General features: G+C 41.0%; 1 protein-coding gene across 4 annotated transcripts in view; it reads right to left on the bottom strand.

Annotated features, from left to right (window-relative positions):
* ARHGAP26 (Rho GTPase activating protein 26) overlaps window positions 1-20,462 on the bottom strand; it is a 202,397-nt gene that overhangs the window by 148,565 nt on the left and 33,370 nt on the right. For all 4 annotated transcript variants that reach the window (XM_072146118.1, XM_072146119.1, XM_072146117.1 and 1 more), the window contains exons 2-5: window positions 6,313-6,408; window positions 5,486-5,547; window positions 3,921-3,992; window positions 2,739-2,840 (exon numbers count right to left, since the gene is read on the bottom strand). In XM_072146118.1, the coding sequence (XP_072002219.1) occupies window positions 2,739-2,840; window positions 3,921-3,992; window positions 5,486-5,547; window positions 6,313-6,408 (332 nt within the window). The remainder of the gene's footprint in view (window positions 1-2,738; window positions 2,841-3,920; window positions 3,993-5,485; window positions 5,548-6,312; window positions 6,409-20,462) is intronic.

The raw sequence follows: 20,462 nt of genomic DNA, 5'->3' as shown, positions 1-20,462 counted from the left end.
GTTATCTTTACTTCTGTAAAAGATCCCAATATCCTATGGTTCAAACTATTGGGTGACTATGAGCAAAATGTAGTAGAGTAATGTTTTCGAGGCTACTTTGACACTGCTGAGCAATAATTTAAAAGATATTAAGCTACATGCGCCTGCAACCAATAGCTGCTCTCCAACTTCTTCTATTAGTGCGTCACATGTCGGCTGTGGGTGTATGAAGAGGGCTCACGGCTGAATCCGCTACATACAAGGTAGGCATTGGCTGCATCTTGCAGGTGTTAACCATTTGATTGGTGCCGGTGAAGCTACTGGCAGCAGCAAAACGGCAGCGTCCCCAGGGGGTATGAAAAATAGTTAAAGTAAAAAAAAATAAATAAATTCAAATATCCTAAAGATGTTAGACATTATGGGACCCAGCAATACCCATCAAAATATAATGACATTTATTCCCAGCATTTAAACCCATGGAAAATAGTGCCCAAAAGTTCAAAATTCTACTTTTTCTCCATTTTGCAACATATAAAAAAAATGGAATTAAAAAAATGATCAAAAGGCTGTACCGTTCTCGAAATGGTAGCGACGAAAAAATTCTCATCTCGCAAAAAATTACAATGAGGGAAGCTCCGTACACTAACGTATGAAAAAGTTATTAGCACCAGCCATATTTAATAATCTGCATAGAAAATAAAATTGGTACAGCAATGACTTTTATTTTGACACACAACCAGCTGATTTGTGTATTACGAGGTCCTACAGCAAGCAAAATGAAGGAAGGATACCTCATGGACATTTGCACTATTCCTGTACTTTTCCAAAGAGACCACCGGAGGGCGTTAGAGCTCAGTATGAGAATTTCTCACACTTTCCAACACAGAACACAATCCCTTCTGCCATGAAGAATAGTGTTGATCATTCTAGCTGGATTCTGATTGTTACACCCTTAATATGTTTGTTCTACAAAGAACTGATACCACAAATGCGCAGCTTCAAGCAGCAGAGAAGTGTGACTCATCCTTACCATGTAGTTCCCCAGAGATGAGAGCTTGGATTGTGCATCCATAGAAACAACGCATGAGATGAGGTCACACAACTCGACTTATAGTCACAACCGTAAAATGGGACGAATAGTATAGGTTTATACAGAGATAATCAAGTTATATGCAGACAACTTGAAATCTTTCAATATCGATGGCACAGCTCAGATTTTCTGAAGATACATTTTTTGTGTTCCTCTTCTATAGATGGAACAATGAGCTATTGTTGGTGCCAGATAAAATTAAAAAAAAAAAAATAAATAAAAATAAATTCACCCAAATGTGGAGCTGGAAAAATGACCTCACCTTGCATGTCTATTTTAGAAAATAAATAATATTTATTTTTATAAATAATTGTAATTTTTTTCCCCCATACATTGCGTTTCTTTTATTCCCCGCTAGTTCTGGCGTGGAAGCCGTGGAATAATCGCAAATTCTTGCACAGAGGCGCAAATTCGCCACCTCCACACCATGTTCCCACCCCTTGCCTGTGTTCTTTTGCAAAAAAACTTTACTGGATTTTAAGCCAGGTACGACCTAGTGTCGTTTTGCTTGCTGGCCACAGCACCCGCCAGATACATCATGAGGCCTAAGGCTCGTGATTTATCCGGAGCGATAAGGAGGCTGCGATCATACGCCTGTGCAAGGGAACCGGCATATGATAAACCTTCCCCACAGGAGTTTCTTTCTATAAACTCGCCCTTCTGAAACTTCACTGTTTGCCCAACAAGTTCTGTAGCTTCTGTATTGCCCTCTTTTTACCTGGTCATTCAATTGAATGTATTACATGAATAATCCGAAATCTCACATGCACATTACATTTCTGTTCTGGTGAGGTATAACAATAATTTATAATGATTCCTTTATATAGCGCACACAGATTACGCAGAGCTTGCATAATGGGGCTCACAATCTAAGCAATCTACCAGTATGTTTTTGGAGCGTGGTGTAAGGCCCTTTCAAATTTCTGTTGCAGATCACAACAGAGTGCAAAGTACTTTTTATGTGTCTTGTTAGACTTGTATTGGCCGTTTTTCACGTGCGATATGATCATTAACGATCAAAAAAATAAAAAGCAGGTGTGTGCTTGAAAAAAAAATACGGAAGTCTGACAAATCCCATTGCATACAATGGGTCAGATATATTATTGTGTCTGTGCCAGTTTTTTGTCGAAGTTTGCACTAAAAATAAAACGGTCTTTGGTGCTTGCCCTTGTATTTATAAAGTGTTTGTGCCACAATTGTGTCACGGTTGCATTTTGTCCGATACTTTAGAAAACTGTGCACCTAAAGGGGCAAGTTGGTGTGTGTTCATGGTTTGTGGCATCTTTAATACTGTGATTCAACACAATTGTGTCACAGCAGCATAAAGCAAAGTACACCAAGAGGAGAAAAAAAAAAAAAAGGTGCAACTGTGTCACCGGATTTACTTAAGAGTGTGCGGAACTATCAAATAATGTGGACGGCCTGTGTTTACAGCAAACCGGCCTGAATAGTGTTACAGCTGAGTAAGAGAAAGTGTTTGTTTGTTGTTTTTAGGTTTTTTTTTTAGTTTTTTTTGGGGGGGGGGAATTTGACTAGAAAAAAAAAGAAAATTTAGAGTAAATTTCATCATCATGGACTTGGGAAATTGGGTTTTAATGTTAGATCAAGTGAGTTAGAAGGTTAATATTTCTCTCTCTTTACAACACGAAGATGCTAGATCTGTGCTCACCTCATGCAGATGCACCTCCTTCTTCCTGGAAGACAGGTTCATGTGTTTTTCAAGAACACTGCAGTATTTCTCAGTCTCCTTGTCATATTTCTTTTTCACCTCCTGAAAAAATTAGAAAGAATTTTCAAGGACATAAGTAGGGAACTGCCTGTACAGGCAGTCCCCGGGTTACATACAAGATAGGGTCTGGAGGTTTGTTCTTAAGTTGAATTTGTATGTAAGTCGAAACTGTATATTTTATAATGGAAGTTCTAGACAATTTTTTTTCTTTTGCCCCAGTGACAATTGGAGTTTCAAAATTTTTGGTGTAATTGGAACAAAGATTATCAATAAAGCTTCATTACAGACATCTTACAGCTGATCATTGCAGTCTGGGACTATAGTAAAGCATCAAGAGAGCTTCACCAGAGGTCACAGTGGGCAGAGGGGTCCGTCTGTAACTATGGGTTGTCTGTAAGTCGGGTGTCCTTAAGTAGGGGACCGCCTGTACTGTGGTTTTAAACTTAATTTTAATTCGGATTTGTCACCTCTTAAGGACACCCGACTTACAGATGATCCCTAGTTACAGACTGACACCTCTGACCACTGTGACCTCAGGTGAAGCTCTCTGGATGCTTTACTATAGTCTCCGGCTGTAATAATCAGCTGTAAGGTGTCTGTAATGAAGCTTTATTGATGATCTTTGGTCCCATTACAGTAAACAAATTTACTCCAATTTTCACTGGGGTAAATAAAATGTTGTCTGGGGCTACAATGTTAAAATATACAGTTCCGACTTACAAACAAATTCAACTTAAGAACAAACCTATGGAACTTATATTGTACGTAACCCAGAGATAGTCTGAGATCCACAATACCATTATAAAAGCAGGTACTTAACTGCTCTATACAGCGGTAATCCCAGGGTTGTCCTCCAAGCACATCAAAGCAGACTAATAACCTATACATAACTGTTAAGAGAAACCATTTGCAGCAAGAAAAATCGTCTACAGTGTTACCCTGTCTAGTAAAGCTTTACCACAGTGTAGGGGGGGGGGGGTAAGTGTTTAAGCATATTTTGGGAAAGTAGATCATAGTGTATGTGAAAATCAGCACCATATACCCCATCCTAGAACAAGTATGTAATTACACTAATATTTAGAGGCAGTATTTATTATTGAACATCAACTTGGTATTTATTACCTTTGCTGCACCAATCTGCTCTTTCCGAAATTTTTCAAGAGGAGTAATGAGAACTTCTCCGGCATTTTCAATCTGCAAATACATCAATTAAAATGAAAAAAAAAAAGTTACTTAATGGTAACTGAAGGTCACTGTGCTATTCTAGCAGGACATAATTTTTACTCCTGGTCTATAAAGCCTGTCTAAGAAACTCTCTCCACATGCTTGTGAGATAAATCAGATTGAACCTAGAATCATAGAACAGATCTCAGCATGTCCGATAAGTGATTCAAGTACGGTCCCAGAAATCCTACAAGCTAACGGAGGAAGTTTCATCAGAACAAACTTGCTCGTGGGTTTAAATGTGGTAAAAGAAAGTAGAAGTACACCCAATACTACCATTACTTAGTGGGTGTTCAATGTAATACAGAATAAAATGTAAAAGACACTGATCAAAATAAGAGAACACTTTCATATACCTAAAAGTTATTGCTGTTAATCTGGCACCTGGTGTGAATTTCCATAATATTCTGACAAACCCCATTTAACTGGCACCCAACTTTCCAGTTTGCATGGACCTTGCAAAAATAGCGCGTCATTCCAAAGTGACTGAAACCCTCCAGCAGCAGGTTCTCCAGATAAAGGCCAAAGGGTTGACCTCATCAGCCACAGCAAGAAAAGTTGGTTGTTCAAAGCCTGTGATTTCTTGAAATATTGTGTCTTTACAACATGAAACTCATTCAAGTTCTCCAAGAAAGATAGATGCAAAAAGAGAAAGGATAATGCAAAGAAACTCCATGGGTTATTGTTTGAACACGGCTGCTGGAATTTCTCTCAAGTTCGGATCGGCCTCGTAATAGTGTGTGTCATGAAGTTTAAGAACAAGTGGACTGAAAGCCCACTCTGTAGTGACCAAACTTCTCATTAGCTGAGAGAAACAAAATGCTAGACCAATCTTTGCTGAGGAGCAAGTTGTGTGGACAGAGAAGAAGTGATCCAGTTTATTTTAGTGATAAAAGCAAGTTCAATTTATTTGGATCTAATTGGAAACATTGTATTTGTCAACAAACTGAGGAAAGACGGAACCCAAAGTGTGTGTATAGAAGTCAGTGAAAGGTCCATTTCTTATAAGAGGGCGAGGAGCCAAGCTCTTCATAGAACAGGAATCTCGTTCTCACTTATTGGGGAAGCGGTAGGTCAAGCATCGCTCCTTGCCTCTTCATTCAATTGTATGGGAATGATGGAAATATCACACTTGGGACAACCCCTTTAAAACGCACCACATAATACAACTGATTATTTTAGAAAGCCAGCATCATATTCCTGATGAATCTGAGCACCCAAAAAGGGACAACTTGCTGATTGGCAAAGGTCTTTGTGGTAGAACTCTCTCTGATCATGATGTGATATGATATTGGTGGTCCATATGAACGCACTCTGTTCCCAGTATATAGGTATACACCTGCCATGTTTACCAATATTACACATAATAATAGGATCACAGGAATCTCATCCTGCACATCACAAACAGATAAACACTGTACACTTTAAGCAGGTGTTTATCACTTTGGGCACCGACAACTTACCATTCGCATCCGCTCATCTTCAAGATTCCCCAATACAGCAGCAAATTCCTGCAAAGACCTGGCTGAAAAGGCAAAAGAGAGAGGAAATAAAAACAATACAGCATACGGCAGCCGCACTGATAACTTCCTGCATGTGTCAGCACACTCACTGCTCCAATACGACAACTATTACAACCAAAAGCCTTAACCCTAAAGATGCAGGGTAGACTTCAACCCTTATGTCTCTTATAGGAAACCTGTTACTATGTATATCCAAAATAAAATGAAATTATCTGTTTTTATCTTCGTATGCCATCCACGATTTTCCAGTCAAAGTAAGGGGGGGAAAATAGTCGCAATTCATGGATATGCAGCAGGAATTGTGACTTTCAAGGCTTGTACAAAAAAGGAAGCTTTGATAAATCTCCCCTAATGTGGAAAAAAAACACATTTCTGTTCAGTCAGCTTTTAGTGGGAACCAGTTTCACATGTCCATTTGCCTCCAGTGATCAATGAAAAAAAATTTCAGACCCTGGACTATTTTTTTTCACGCTTAAGAATCACTTAAGGCAATAGAAGTGTATGGGTCTGCAAAAAAAAACAAAAAACAAACACACCACGGAAGCAAAATGGACATATAGCTAACTGACCCGCCTATAAGGATCTGTCCTCAGACTGAATATTGTCTCATAAAACTATACATGTCTGCTTCATGTATTCACCAGAAGACGTCATCCCAGAAGAGATGTGTCATCATTGCCCACTAAGGAAAAACACACCATGGACAGCGGCTGTGCTATACACAGTTTGGAGAGGAGGGAGAGGCATCACACACACACGGGTCTTACCAATGCAGATTTCATCATCAGTTTCCGCATCACCAATGCATCGGAATTTGAATTCATTCAGGGAACCAGCAAATTTCCTTTTTGCAGAGGACAGAGCTGCAGGAAAAAGAGAAGGATTCAATCACATGGAGAGGATTACAATATTGTGAGTCTCTGAAAAAAAAGTGCACCAATATATTAAGAAAAAACACCACACGCTTAAAAAAAAAAATACTCTGAAAAATCTTTCTGCATAAACTGCCGTTTCCAGCAGATGACAACTGATGTAAAGTGAAACAGAGTGAAAATCAGGTAAACTTCTTTCACTTTGTAGTATAATACTAGAATGCCCTGTATTTATCATCACCGTTGTTTACAGACATCAGACAAACATACTGCAACAAGCAGCGGTTTGTGCACCCTCTGTGCCATATAACTGGTTTGACTGGGCCACACACACACCTGGACCTCTCCGCTATTCACTGTTTTACTTATACAGAGATCTGGACTTCACTGTGGAGAGATCCCAAGGCTGTTACCTCTTGTGGTGGTCCCAGTATACATAGCAGCTGGTCCAGTGGACACAGGGACACCGGTACATGGTACCAGGGGGTCAAGCAGATCGGGTAGTCAAAGTCAGTCCGAAGTCGAAGCAGGTAGCGTACAGAGTCAGGAACAGGCACAAGGTCGTGGCAGGCAGAGCAGGATCACGAAACAAGCCGGGGTCGGATACCAGGAAGCACAGAACAGGAACGGAGTCAGAGAACAGGCCGGGGCACACACAGCACAACAAATCAAACCAAACTCCATACAGCAGGACTAGCAAGCTAGGAACCTTCGCTCAGGCACGGAGAACACAGCATGCTGGGCTATATGGCTAGAGGCGCATGTCAATAGGCTGGGACAGCCTAGCTAGGAAACGCCCTGCTGCTTTAAGAGAGGTGCCGCCTGCACCCTAAGGGAGCTGAAGCATGCCCAGACACAGCGGCAGAAGGTGACCCTGTGATGAGGAACGCAACCAAGAACGGAACCCGTCACCAGTGTTATACATACAGGCATTTAATTGTTGTGGGTGCGGTCACACATTCCGCCTGCAATGAGTTTTGAAACGCAAAACAACTGGAGTGGGGAGGGGTTTGTGAAGATTGAATGCATTTCCTGTGAAATGCAGATGCAATCTATAACAAGCACCACGTGTTTTGCATCATGTACAGGGAAAACATGTGGTGCAAGTTACAAGTTCCATTAGTTTCTTCTGACATTAGATTTAAAAAATATATACATATAAAATAAATAAATAAAAAATGCTGCTATCTACCCTAAAACACACAGCCAAGGAAGCTCTCAACTGGTTCTATAGAACGATAGTCAAGCTTTAGAAAATCTATGTAAGGAACTAAAAGCACACAGTTCATAAGGAACCTACAGAACCTCTAGGACAGTGATGGCGAACCTTTTAGAGACCGAGTGCCCAAGCTACAACCAAAATCCACTTATTTACCGTGAAGTGCCAACATGGCATTTCATACAGTAACGTATTGCTACCTGTTCTTCAACATCATTCAATCGTATCAGCCCCCTGAGGACACCAATACAGTTGAAAGAAAGAGGGCAAATTCAGACTCGGAGATTGTAGCTTCTCTCCAGGGTCTCTCTGTAGAGGAAGAATGAAGGGTCCAGCAGGGGGACCTCAAAAAGATACCGCAGCCCTGTCCACACATTCTCCCTTTTCCCGCAGCTCCAAACAGCCAATGAAGTGTTGCTTAAAAATAGCGCTTAGAGCAGCATCTCTAAAGTTGCTTGGGACTGCAGAGAGATTTGGTGGATTTGTTCCTGTCTGGTGAACACTGTCCTGGGGTGATAACCTGAGTGCCCAAAGAAATGGCTCTGAGTGCCACCTCTGGCACCCGTGCCATAGGTTCGCCATCACTGCTCTAGGATATAAAGAGTACTTTACTATACCAAATCCACACAAGAAATGCATGCAACTAAATTCACCATACAGGCTATGTTTTAATACTGTAATAATGACTTTTGTTCAAAGTACTAACCCCTTCCCGACATGCGCCGTAATAGTAGGGCACACGTCTGCTGCGAGTGCTTGGATAGAGTTCACGGGCTGACCCCTCTCCATAGCCAGTAAGTCATTGCTGTATATTGCAGCAAACACTTCACCCAACCCGGTTCACCTGTCCATCTTTGCTGGTGGCTTCAAAAAGATGGTGGCGCCATCTTGGCAAAAGTTGCTTCCCATGACATCATCGAAGACCCAAGGCTGTTTCTCAATCTCATATTTGGCACAGGTTAGAAGGAATACAATGTATGGAAAACTTTGATGGTAGATTTCGTTTTTTTTAAAAAAAAAATTAAAAATTTACCCACAAAATCAAGCATAATAAACCAGGGACCTGGACTCAGATCCAGGCACTGTGCCTGTGGTAATCATCTATATTTTTTATTCATGACCTCCTCCCTTCTAAAATCATCTTTTAAAATGATGCTAATGAGCCCAAAAGGCTAATGGGGCAGTTCCCAGAGCCTCTCTATACTGCAAATTCACAGGCTGTTATAGTGTGGAAGAAGCACTTCCCTCTCCTAACGTGTGCTGAAAAATCCTGCACTGCAAAGAGATTAAAGGAAATATACCATTTGTTTTTATGCATTCTGAACCAAACCATACCTTGAGAATGCTGTAGCTACACCGATGCTGGAATGTATCCTGTTTAATCCCTGAGCTAAGTGGTTTTGCTGTGACTGCCCTGGTGTTCTCCTCACCCTAATAATGCACCGATTCAGCCTTATTCTCTGCTTATGCTGGGCAGGACATGTCATCACTGTGTTGCCCCTGCAGAAGCAATCAAATCGCTGCACCATCCCCCAGCTGCTGTGTAGGAGTCAGCCAGCTCAGGTTGATTAGTCCTGTCTGGACAGTTCAGGCAGCTCCTGTGTATGTGGAAGTCAAGTGTTTATGTTCGGCACCCAGCTTTCCCAAGAACCTGAATTTTATTATAGTTTTTGAGCAAAACCACTTGCTTCAGGGATCAAACAAGATCTGTTTCTGCCTCTGTCACTACAGCACTCAAGGTATGTTTGGATCACAATGCATAAAAACAAAATGGTAGATCCCTTTTAAAACAGGCAGAGGGAGGAATGAATAAAGGGGCAGGTTGAGACAGTAACAGCCTTTGACTTCGGAAGAATTTATGAACTTTGCCTGGTTTATCGAGGCTTGATTTTGATGGTAGAATACATATGTAAAAAGGTATATACTTATTCCAAAATGCATATTTTGCAAAGGTTGTCAGGGCTCAGATACTGCCCGCCATGGGCACACCCATAAAGTTCAGAACTGGGATTACAAGTATTTTGCTTCTCAATCTATGCAGGACGCTCCAAAGCATCTAACAAGAATTGTGACTCTTCAGAGCAACTGGCCTGAACTTCATTTGTCAGATACTATGCGGGCATGGAAGAACGACGCCCGAGCTGGAAAAGTCTATTTGGTTATTGAACAAGGCCTTAAACTTGGTGTTGTTGAAGCGATCCCAATTTGACAAAAAAGTAAAAAATAACAATAGCTGAGACCCCAAACAAAGTGTAAGAGGGGGAGGGATATTGCTGAAAAATAGACCTTAAACAAGTATAAGCCACAGAGAGGAACTGTACTTGGTGTACGGAAACAGGTTCTTCTGTCATTAACATTTGTTTACTCTAAGGACACAATATGCCTGGGGGAAAGAAGACGTTTGGCTCAAGGACTAGACATGTAAGATGCAAGCTGCACACTGAAGATCGACCTGTCAGGCAAGATCTCGCTTTTTGGAAACTGACGACAGACACAATTTTTACTCCAAAAACGGGATCCAAACGACCCATAAATTGTAGCCTCCTGAGCTTTTCCTGCACTTTGTGAAAATGTATGAAGGCCATAAACATTTTATTTCATATGGGAGTCTAGGGACAACTTGTATGTCTGTCTGTTCATTTCCATTAACAAAAATATCTTAAAATCAGGATGAGACCCCAAAAAGGGCAAAAAAATCTTTTTTTTGGGTACCAAAACTTTTTCTCTTGCCCCAAAAATTGGGAGATATGGCAAGAGGGACAAAAAGTCCCTCCCCCTTTATATAAACCACATCCACCTGTCCCACCCGCAAGCTTAGTATAATATTGACCTAATGGGTAGCATTATAGACTTGCAGCGCTGGGGACCTCGGTTCAAGTTCCAGGGTCAATATCTGCCAAGAGTTTGTATGTTCTCTCTGTGTTTGCATGGGTTTCCTCCATTTTCCTACCACATTCCAAAACACACTGGTAGGTTGATTAGATTGTGAGCCCTATTGGGGACAGGGACCGATTTGGCAAGCTCTGTGCAGCGCTGCATAATCTGTGTGCACTATATAAGGAATTATTATCCTCCAACCTTCCTCATATTGTGGCCTCCTCTACCCGTGGCCTCCTGCCCTCCAGCCTCTCCTCTACTTGTGGCCTCCTGTGGACTTCTTTCCACCAGCCTCTGCTTATTATGGCCCGTTGTGGGTATTAAACAAACAAAAAAAAAAAAAATTAGAAAAATGTGGCCTACCTTACCTCGTTCCCCACAGCTGTCTGACATTCTCTTTTCCTGGCTTTGACTGAACAGCAGGAGAGGGTGTGGCCGACCGACGGGAAGAGCTATTGCAGGAGAATAGAAGCACGCGAGAAGGTAGCAGAGGCTAATCCCGATTCTCTCCTGACCCCGATGCTTCAGATGTAATGTACAGGACCAGGAGGCGGCAGGACAATGCGGGGGAGAGGGGCTGCCCGGGGCAATGCTCAGAAATCTTGAATGTCCCGCCGAATCCGGAATGGATGGGAGGCATGCGTATGCAACATATGCGCCCTAAAAACACACATCACAAATTCTTCAGCAACCCCTTCTAAACTATGTAAGCACAGAGGTGTAGTTTTCTTTGTGCAAAAATGCACAACTTTTTGCCATTTTCCATAATGGGCAACTCTGAACCTCTCCAATTTCAGCTCTGGGGGCCTGTTCAGTAATCAAGGTTATTGATAATAAGATCTGTCTAGTAATCCTGCTAAATGTATTATGATACAGGAGTGTGCTGCAACTCTAAACCATTAAAAACTTCTCATTCCGCCGTAAAAGAAAGACGCTGATTGTATAATTTGCTAAAGAGAATTCCTGGGGGAGGGGTAAATGGGGGGGTTAAGAGAGATGCTGGCTGTGTGTGATCACTACAGAGAATTTCTGAGGGGGGAGGATTTCGGGGGTTAAGAGAGCACTATTTGAAGAGCACCCTGAGGGAGGATTGAGAGAGCTACCTTTCATGACGGAGATGTGAATGAGACAGAATATCTCCTTTGCGCTTCACAAAACGGCTCCATCATTCTTGAGGGAGGGGCAAATAAAAATATAATTATGAAGAGCTGTGTTGACTGACGAGTAGGCAATCTCCTTATCAATCAGGAAGCTAGAGGTGGGGGTAGAGGAAGCTACAGACATGGGAGAACCAATATGGGGATAGTTGTACCTCTGCATGATTGCAATTTTCAAAGATAGTTTAATTGACAGGTTCCGTTTAATATCTATAAAATTACAAAGAAAACTCCAAAAATAATAATTGGGCTCTTAAAATGGAGAGGAAGAATATATAATATTGGCTTACAATTAAGTTGTAAAGGGTAAAAACCCTCTTGCTCTTCATTATCAGCTATTGAGGCCCATATGTGATTCTGCTGTAATGTGTAAGAGGATGGAAAACCATGTAATAGGAATGGAGATGACAGAAGGTGGTGGGAGGTTGTGCTGAAACACCAGCTCTGAAAACTGATGCAATTACATGATGGAGTGTAGTCATTAAGTAGACTCCATGTCGGTGCCAAGTGGCCTATCAAAAAACTGTACTTTGGATAGGGCTCTCCAACACCAAAATTCTCATCCAGATCAAGCTTTCATTATTCATTCATTCATCCCACGAGGGCTTTACTCATTTGTCTCTTTGCCACCACATCTTGGATTCTTGACTAGAACTAGAGTCCGTAGATATTCCATCATTAATTCTTGCCTATTCCAAATCTGGACAGGAACTCAAAAAAACTTGCACTCGAAAACCTAAAGACAATGTGAACAAATAAAATGTATAATCCAAATCCAAAAGGTGTAAATTTGGAAGAGCAACACATTGTGGCTCATGTCCAGCTGTACGGGTCTCTCTGTAGAAGATGGTTGATAATGAGCAGATCCTGACACAAGTAACTATGGTTACCCGACAGAACTTGTGACTCATGATACATGACAGCAGTGCAGGATGAAGTCAGACATTAATAGATGACAATGCCAAGTCTCAGAGATAGATCTATAGTGATTAGGGATAAACTAATAAGAAAAATATCTGTCTGTATTGGTGGAGACTAGAAAGGGGGTAGAGGAAAAGAGGAGAATAAATTAAAGGACATCTACCACCAGCATGAAGGCTTGTAAAACAAGCACACTGACATACTGGTGCGACCCGCTCTACTTTAGGCTTTTTTTTTGTTTTTTTAAAAACAAGGAAATAAGAAGCTATTTTTAAAAATTCTTCAAAATGAGCCTGAGGGTCACCGTGCTCCATAGGTGTTAAAGGAAACCTACCACATGATATGGTAGGTGTAAGATGGAAATACCGAGCGCCAGCTCAGGGTGAGCTGGTGCCGGAGCTTATTTTTGTTAGTGTCCTATAAAGTTTTTAAACTTTATAGCCGAAGCTTCTTCGGCGCACGGTGGTATGCGCTCGGCGCACCGTGCGTGCGCTTACATAGGAAGTGAAAGAGCCGCGCGCATGGTGCGCCAAGTGCGTACCACCGTGTGCCGAAGCAGCTTCGGCTATAAAGTTTAAAAAGTGTTTTAACGCGCGATACAGCGGTTTAGGATACTAACAAAAATAAGCTCCGGCACCAGCTCACCCTGAGCTGGTGCTCGGTATTTCCATCTTACACCCACCATATCATGTGGTAGGTTTCCTTTAATGGAGTCTGGAGCCCCTCAGGTTCATTTGCTGAAAATTTAAAAGACCTTTTTTTTCCGAAAAAAAAGGCTAGATGAAGCTTAAAGAAGAGCAGATCCTGGGAGAGATCACACACCAGCATGTAAGGGCTCATTCACACGGCCATCTGGGGGGACATACATGAGGCCGCAAATTTGCGGCCATATATACGTCCCCATAGACGGCAATGGCGGCGATACGGTGCACTGATCCGCGCCGTACACTGCAAAAAGAGCGCATGCTCTATATTTTTCAGAGTGTGCGGCAGCACGCCGCTGTTTTCTATGGAGGGAGGAGGGGTCACCACCTCCTCCTCCTCCTCTCCAGCACACGTCGGTCATACCGAATGTACCCAAAGTGTGCTTGCTTTACAATCCTTCCTCCTGGTGGTAGATTTCCTTCACAGATTATCATATGAAAATCAATCTTTCCAGCTCCATTTTATCAGAGCTAACAATAATTATTCCTTTATTTATATAGTGCACACAAATTCCGCAGCAGTACACAGAGCTTGCCGGATACGTCCCGGTCTCTATGGGGCTCACAATCTAATCAACCTACCAGTATGTTTTGGAGGAAACCCAAGCAAACATGGAGAGAACATACAAAACTCTTTGCACATGTTGACCTGGATGGGACCTGAACTCAGCGCTGCAAGGCTGTAGTGCTACCCATTGAGGATATTTGAAGATCGTAAGGAAGTGGGTCTTTACCGGAAGCTATCATTTCCAATATTGTTTCTTTAGCTGCCTGTGTCTCCTGCTCCATAACATGCAACCATGAGCTTGATAGGATTTAAAACAAAAAGATTATTTTATAATATAATACCAGCATGGTTCTAGGTGCTACAGAGCCCAGGATAGGGTGAAGATCTCTCAGGGACTCATCTCATTTACATTTGTGGATGATTTTTTTTTAATAGTTAAATGGCAGCAACTGCCATCAATGCAGGAGAATGGGAGCACAGAGAGGGGAGTATAAGATTTTATTATTTAAATACACCCCAGCCATATATCGACTTTTTCTCTTCCTGTACAACCCCTTTAACATGAAACCGTGGAAATTCTAGAAACAATATTTCATACCTGACGGTACAGGTAATTTAGTGGGGGGAAAATCTGGTGACAGGTTTTCTTCAAACAAATATTGCTATACATGATGAAGAACTACTATAGTCAACACTAGAACAAAAAAAAAAAAAAAAAAAACCTTAGTCCCATAGACTGAACTTCTAAGCAGCAATCTGAAAGCCAGTGAACCCATATACAGTCCACTATAGAATTCCCTGTACCAAGTACTGCATCCCTCATGTACATAATAAAATACCACACTGAGATCACAATACTATAAAATATTTTGTAATCTACAACTTGACTCGTCTTCATTTAATAGGAACAATTTAACAAAGTGAGTTGAAGATAATCTAAACTTAAATCCTTTAGAGTCATGTGAAATGGGGAATGTGTCTTGGATACAAACCCTATTTTCCAGCTCCTGAAAGCCAAGCTGGAACCTTTCAGTCTGTAGAAAATATTTCCCCGGATCACCTCCAAATCTTTCACCGTCACAACCCAAAGAAAACTTACTGCCTGATTTAGGTCATCTGCTGGCACCATCAAGAAATTCTACATCAAGTGTCACAACTGGATCTAGCCAATTTATGCGCAATTGTGCTTTGTACAATTCTCAAACTTTTGGTAATAAGATTTACATCAGACAATATTTCTGCATTATGGAGGGATTGGATAACTACAGAGTACAATGAAATTAGCCACGTTACCAGTTAACCCACTAGTGAACAGAATATCAAAATTTAACGTGCTAATAGTTCTACAACTAGAGCCATGTGTATCCAAATGTCTTCTGATGTTTTATGAGCAATACAAACAATTCTGGGGGTGGATTTAGTAAAGCTCCATATTGTGCCATTTCTCAGATAGATAGATATCTATTTAATGTTTTATTTACTAGGTAAAATTAAAAAATTATCATATAAGCAGTGGTTCCATTACAACTGGACGCATGCCACAGGTTCCTTGCAACGACACCAACCACAACCCTATCTGTTACTTCAAGAGGACCTGTCAGCTCAATAAAACAACAGAGCGATACCGCGGTTTAAAACACTAACAAAAATAAGCTCCGGCACCAGCTCACCCTGAGCTGGTGCCCGGTATTTCCATCAGAAACCTGCCACTTCAAGTGGTAGGTTTCCTTTAAAATGTTCAGCTTTATTGGAACATATCAAAAAGCTGTGAAACACAGGAGGTGCTTAGAGGTCCGATCAACCTAGCAGTACTGTGTATTCACGAGGGGTGGGCCTATCTTCAGCTTCTCTCCCGGGCCACTACTCCCACACCAGATGCCAGCGGTGTTGACGAATGTGGCTGAACTTTATGTACATGGTCATTTGTGAAACTCCTCCACTACAGATCATATGATAAAAAGTCACAGGGAAGGAATGTCTGCACTCATCTTAAAGCAGAGGACCAGGAAAACAGAGCTGTCGTGTCAGGGACCATTTTGGCAATGCTGGAGTCAAAAGTTTGGCTTTGGTACTGACTCCTCAGCTCAGTGGACTACTCCAGGCAGGCGTTGCATGATACAATCAAAGTCTGTCATAATCCATGTCCGAAAGCCAGTCAATTTTGACCGAACATTTTGATCGCCCCCAAGGTTTTTTTTTTACACAGGTGTTGCCCAAACACCAGGAAGAGTATGATTTTGTCTGGAACAGCAGGTGGAGGATGAGGCAGGAAAAGCAAATGACTGAAGGTTTGGGGCTCCTCAAAAATGGCATTTTTGATCTTCACGCATCCTACTGCCCATTACAGATGTACTGGTGCCGGGACACCTCCAACACCTTCAGTGAGCAGCAGCTCCTGCTGTGGGCAGTAAATGGAGCAGCATTGTAGGCAGGTACCTCGGCAACACATTCATTCAGCAGTTGTTCCGTTCTCATCCTTCTCCAGTGGCTGCTGAGCTAACCCCCATATATCCAATCCACAACCTCCAGTCCCCAAAATTACCTTTCCTAGGTCCTCCCACACTCCAAAACATACTGGTAGGTTGATTAGATTACGAGTCCCATTGAGGACAGGGACCGATTTGGCAAGCTCTGTGTATGCTATGTAAATAAATTATTATTATTATTAACAATAGTTTCTAACAATTGGACGGATTTTAGAGATGTGTAAAGGGGCCTAAAAAAAAGGATCTTTTGAGAGCAAATTGCAGGAAGTTTCGGATTACAAATACAGAAAGCTCATCTTTGATAACGAGTGATATCACATATGAAGGTGGAATTGCCCTTTTTTTGCCTATACAATTTTAATTCTGAAGTGCTTCTTGCCAGAAAACAATTTCACAGAAGCAGAACAAACTCTTTGCGTGGGGGGACAAGGATAGGTGCAAGAAAATAACTCAAAACCTCCTTTAAAATCTCTGGACTGAAAACAAGCTTCAAGAGAAAAATAGATGTATTGAGCAAAGCGGAGAGACTGAGTCACATAACAATCTGGACACCTGCAGTCGAGTTTATCCAAACGGTGTCATTCGTCCAAAGCTAAAAATACTTAAAGTGTTCAGACCGAAAAATCAACAAACAAACAAGTTAAACAGCTTTAGATAATGTGTATATCTTGGCACAGTTAGTAAGATTATTACATAGAGGTGGAAACTAAACCACAGCTAAAATTACATCACTGCAAATATGTTGTCTTTTCACCACCAGCCTCAAGATCGCAGAATAAAAACCCTATGTGAAGCAGCAGACTGCCAATATTTATTGAGCTATATCCCCCCCATTTCACCTTTACATGCCCCAAAACACCCATTATTTTCTGCTATACATTTTTTTTTTTAGTTTTTATTATTATATAGATTCAGTTGCCCTGCCTGGACCACAGAACCTGATGTTCCTCGTTCCCAACTTTTTTCTTGGGATATTTTCAGTGTCCACAGTTGTAGAGGAGCTTGTATAATGATCTGGGGCTAAAGATTTGGGAAGGTGTGAGGTGGATATATACACAAAAAAGTCTGGATATTTGTTTTCAGGTTCTGTTTTGCAGCAATCTGACCCACTTACCAAGGCATAGGGTGGAATATGATTTACCACTTATCATGGCATAGGGTGGTTTATGTGGCACTATGTTTCTGAGCCACCCATGAAGTCACTGGGCCAGTAGTAACACGTGGCATAGATAAATCTTACAGAAAAAGAAAAAATGGTAAAAAAAAGAAAAGCTAAAAAGTTACATTACACTGTGTACAAGTAGTAGGGAGGTAACCATGGGCTTGAACTGAAACTCACAAACACATATGTGTTCTTTCTGGTAGGAATGTAAACAAGGACAAATGAGGGAACAGCACAGTGTCTTCCTGATGTCTGGAGAACATCAAAACTCTAATTTTCCATGATGGATGTGAATCCATGCTGGGAACGATGGGACAGGATGCTTGTTTCTCCAAAGGGGAAGCTATGCAGCATTATAAATGAGATGATACCATCAGCACAAAGTCAAAAAAAGTCGTGTTTAAGCCTGTGATACAAGTAAAATTGATGATGATTCTATAACAGGGGTTATTGCTGTTGTATACATGCACTACCTAGATTACTCCATGAAAATGCCTCTGGTAGGTAGTCAAGGCTCCAATATGATGACATTCATAAAAAGCATCACTCTAAACCAGTTTGGAGGTACTTTTTTTGGTTTTATTTAAGTTAGTAATTTCCTGAAAAGCAAAGCTGGCTGTCACTTCACAGCTCAGGGCTTCGTAAAATAGTGAGGAATTACTCGGAATTCTGGAAAAGTACGCCATCAAATACCAGGGGTTGGATACCATCAAATTTTAAGAAAAAGAGGTCAGTGATATATTTGACCTATAAAGAGGATAGGTCATTAATATCAGGGGGTCTGACTCCTGTGATGTAGAGCGGGAAGAATAGATCCAGAGGACAGAGCCCATATGTGGTGGCTGCAGTTAAGCTCCAAGTAAACAGAAGCCATAAAAATCAAGACACTTATTCATTTCATACTTCAGTACACAAGTGTGTTCAATACTTTCCTGTGCCATTTAAAGGAAACCTACCATCACACATCTACCTAATAGGGTAGATATGCTGGTAGGCAGATCCTGAAATTCTCTCCCCAAAAGTATATTTTCCGGGCCAATCAATTCAACATACAGTAATTAGATAGTATTATGAAATAAGTTGATCACAGATACTGGTCATAACAACAAACTACACAAGAAGCTGTATTTATGTGAACACAGAACAGTTATGCAGCCATTTTAGCAATTATCCGACAGAGAGGATCTTAAACTATTTTGCTCTGCACTAAAGCCCGGACTTAAAAAGCTAATCCAAAGATAAATAAAAGGAGCATAACAAGGAAGAGAGAACTGGAATGAATGATCATCTCCTTCCCGGACCGACAAGAACAACATTTAAACTTCTGCTCTTGTGCTTCTATGGTGATGTAATATTATATACATATATATATATATATACACACACAATACTAAAAGGAGAACTTATAGGATTATTCTGTACACATAAGTGATATGTCAATGAGGATCAAACTTATGGGACACTCACTGATCAAAAAGAACTGGCTCCAACAACATAAAAAAGGGGGTAATCTCCCAACCTTCCCAATGGTGTCAACACATGACTACTGCAGCAAGTATATCATCACTGAGGCCCAAGGAACTGACACAAGTGGGAAAAGGAAGGACTTTACCAAACCTTTTCGTTAGACTTAAAATGTTAAAATAAAGTGATAGAGGCTCAGATTTGATAAACATGTTGTACATTAGGTTTCTAGGCTTTGCAAAATACTACAGATACAGTGTACAGTGCCCTTTCATAGCATAAAAGGAACAGAAGAGGAACCATAGATGCACCATCATTAAAATAAGCAGTTCTCAAAAATAATTAACAAACAAGCAGTCAATAGCGATTTACGAGATAAATGGAAATGCAATATATAAATAGACCCTTAAGGTTGTGTTCTAAGCCTTCCTCCCTTCCTTCCTGCTTAAAATCTATTTATATTATGATGGATGTAATTATTAAATGCTGCATCTGTCAAAGACAAATCTGCCAAAAGCAGAACGAGGGGAAAAAAACATGGATGCTTGCGAGTGCACCATCTTCACGGTTAATCCGCACTTAAATCAGGAATTTGTAATAAAATGATTTTACGAGGATTTTACTTCTTTCATGCAGTCAGTTTTAACAGCAGAATATGACAGGTAATTTGTTCATCTCCTACACACAAGAGTGTAAACTACCTTTTACACAGACTATGAATATACCCCCGATGTAAATTTTAAGGCAGGCTTCAACAAATCCTAGCAACAACCATTCATACACTGTAAGCAAATGTAGTTAAAGACTACTTTTCACCACCCCCTCAACCTGGGGGAGATTAAGACTGACATGAGCCCGGGGCTGTATGAATATTAGAGCTCCTACAAATTCACTTCCTAGATACAGTACTAAAACCAGCTTCTTTGGGAATGGAGGATGTGCTCCTTTTGCCTGGTCTTAATCTGTGCTTTAAGGACCTTTGGAGGACCTTCAAAGTCTTTATATGGCTCTTGTGTACATGTGTATTGGGAAAAAAAAAATCTGCATCATAAGTAAATGGGAAGTTATAGTTAAAGGAACCTCTGTTTCCAAAGCATGTCACAGCTGAAAGTTATAGAACAGGATATGTGGGAGTTGAAATTCAGTGCGTAGTTGTTCAAAATCTTCAGAACTCAATGAGAGAACAATTGCAAAAAGGGAGTGTATCCCCAATTGTCCCATGTGCCTTCAATTCGGCCACCTCAAAAAGCACTATATTTATCAACAATGTACATTTTGCATAACACACCATGTCCAACATAGATTAAGCTTTTTCCAAATGTTAGTCAACAAAGAGATATTGGGGGCATTGGGGCCCATGTCTGTCCGGACCAACAATTTCTAGTAGATACAAAGGAGGTCTACCCCACGAGTCTGCCCCTAGCCCTTCAGTTGAATGGCCAGAAAGTAAAAAGGTACAGACTGGGTTCGGAGAGTTCCCCCTCATCATTAGCTCATTGTAACGTCTTGAGATTTATCCAGGGCACTTTCTTTCTCTTCTCTGAAGA

Source organism: Engystomops pustulosus, chromosome 4, assembly GCF_040894005.1.
Source record: "Engystomops pustulosus chromosome 4, aEngPut4.maternal, whole genome shotgun sequence".
Classification (NCBI taxonomy): Eukaryota; Metazoa; Chordata; class Amphibia; order Anura; family Leptodactylidae; genus Engystomops; species Engystomops pustulosus.
Note: the sequence above shows the minus strand (reverse complement) of the source record. Positions and strands in the feature narration are given on the sequence as shown.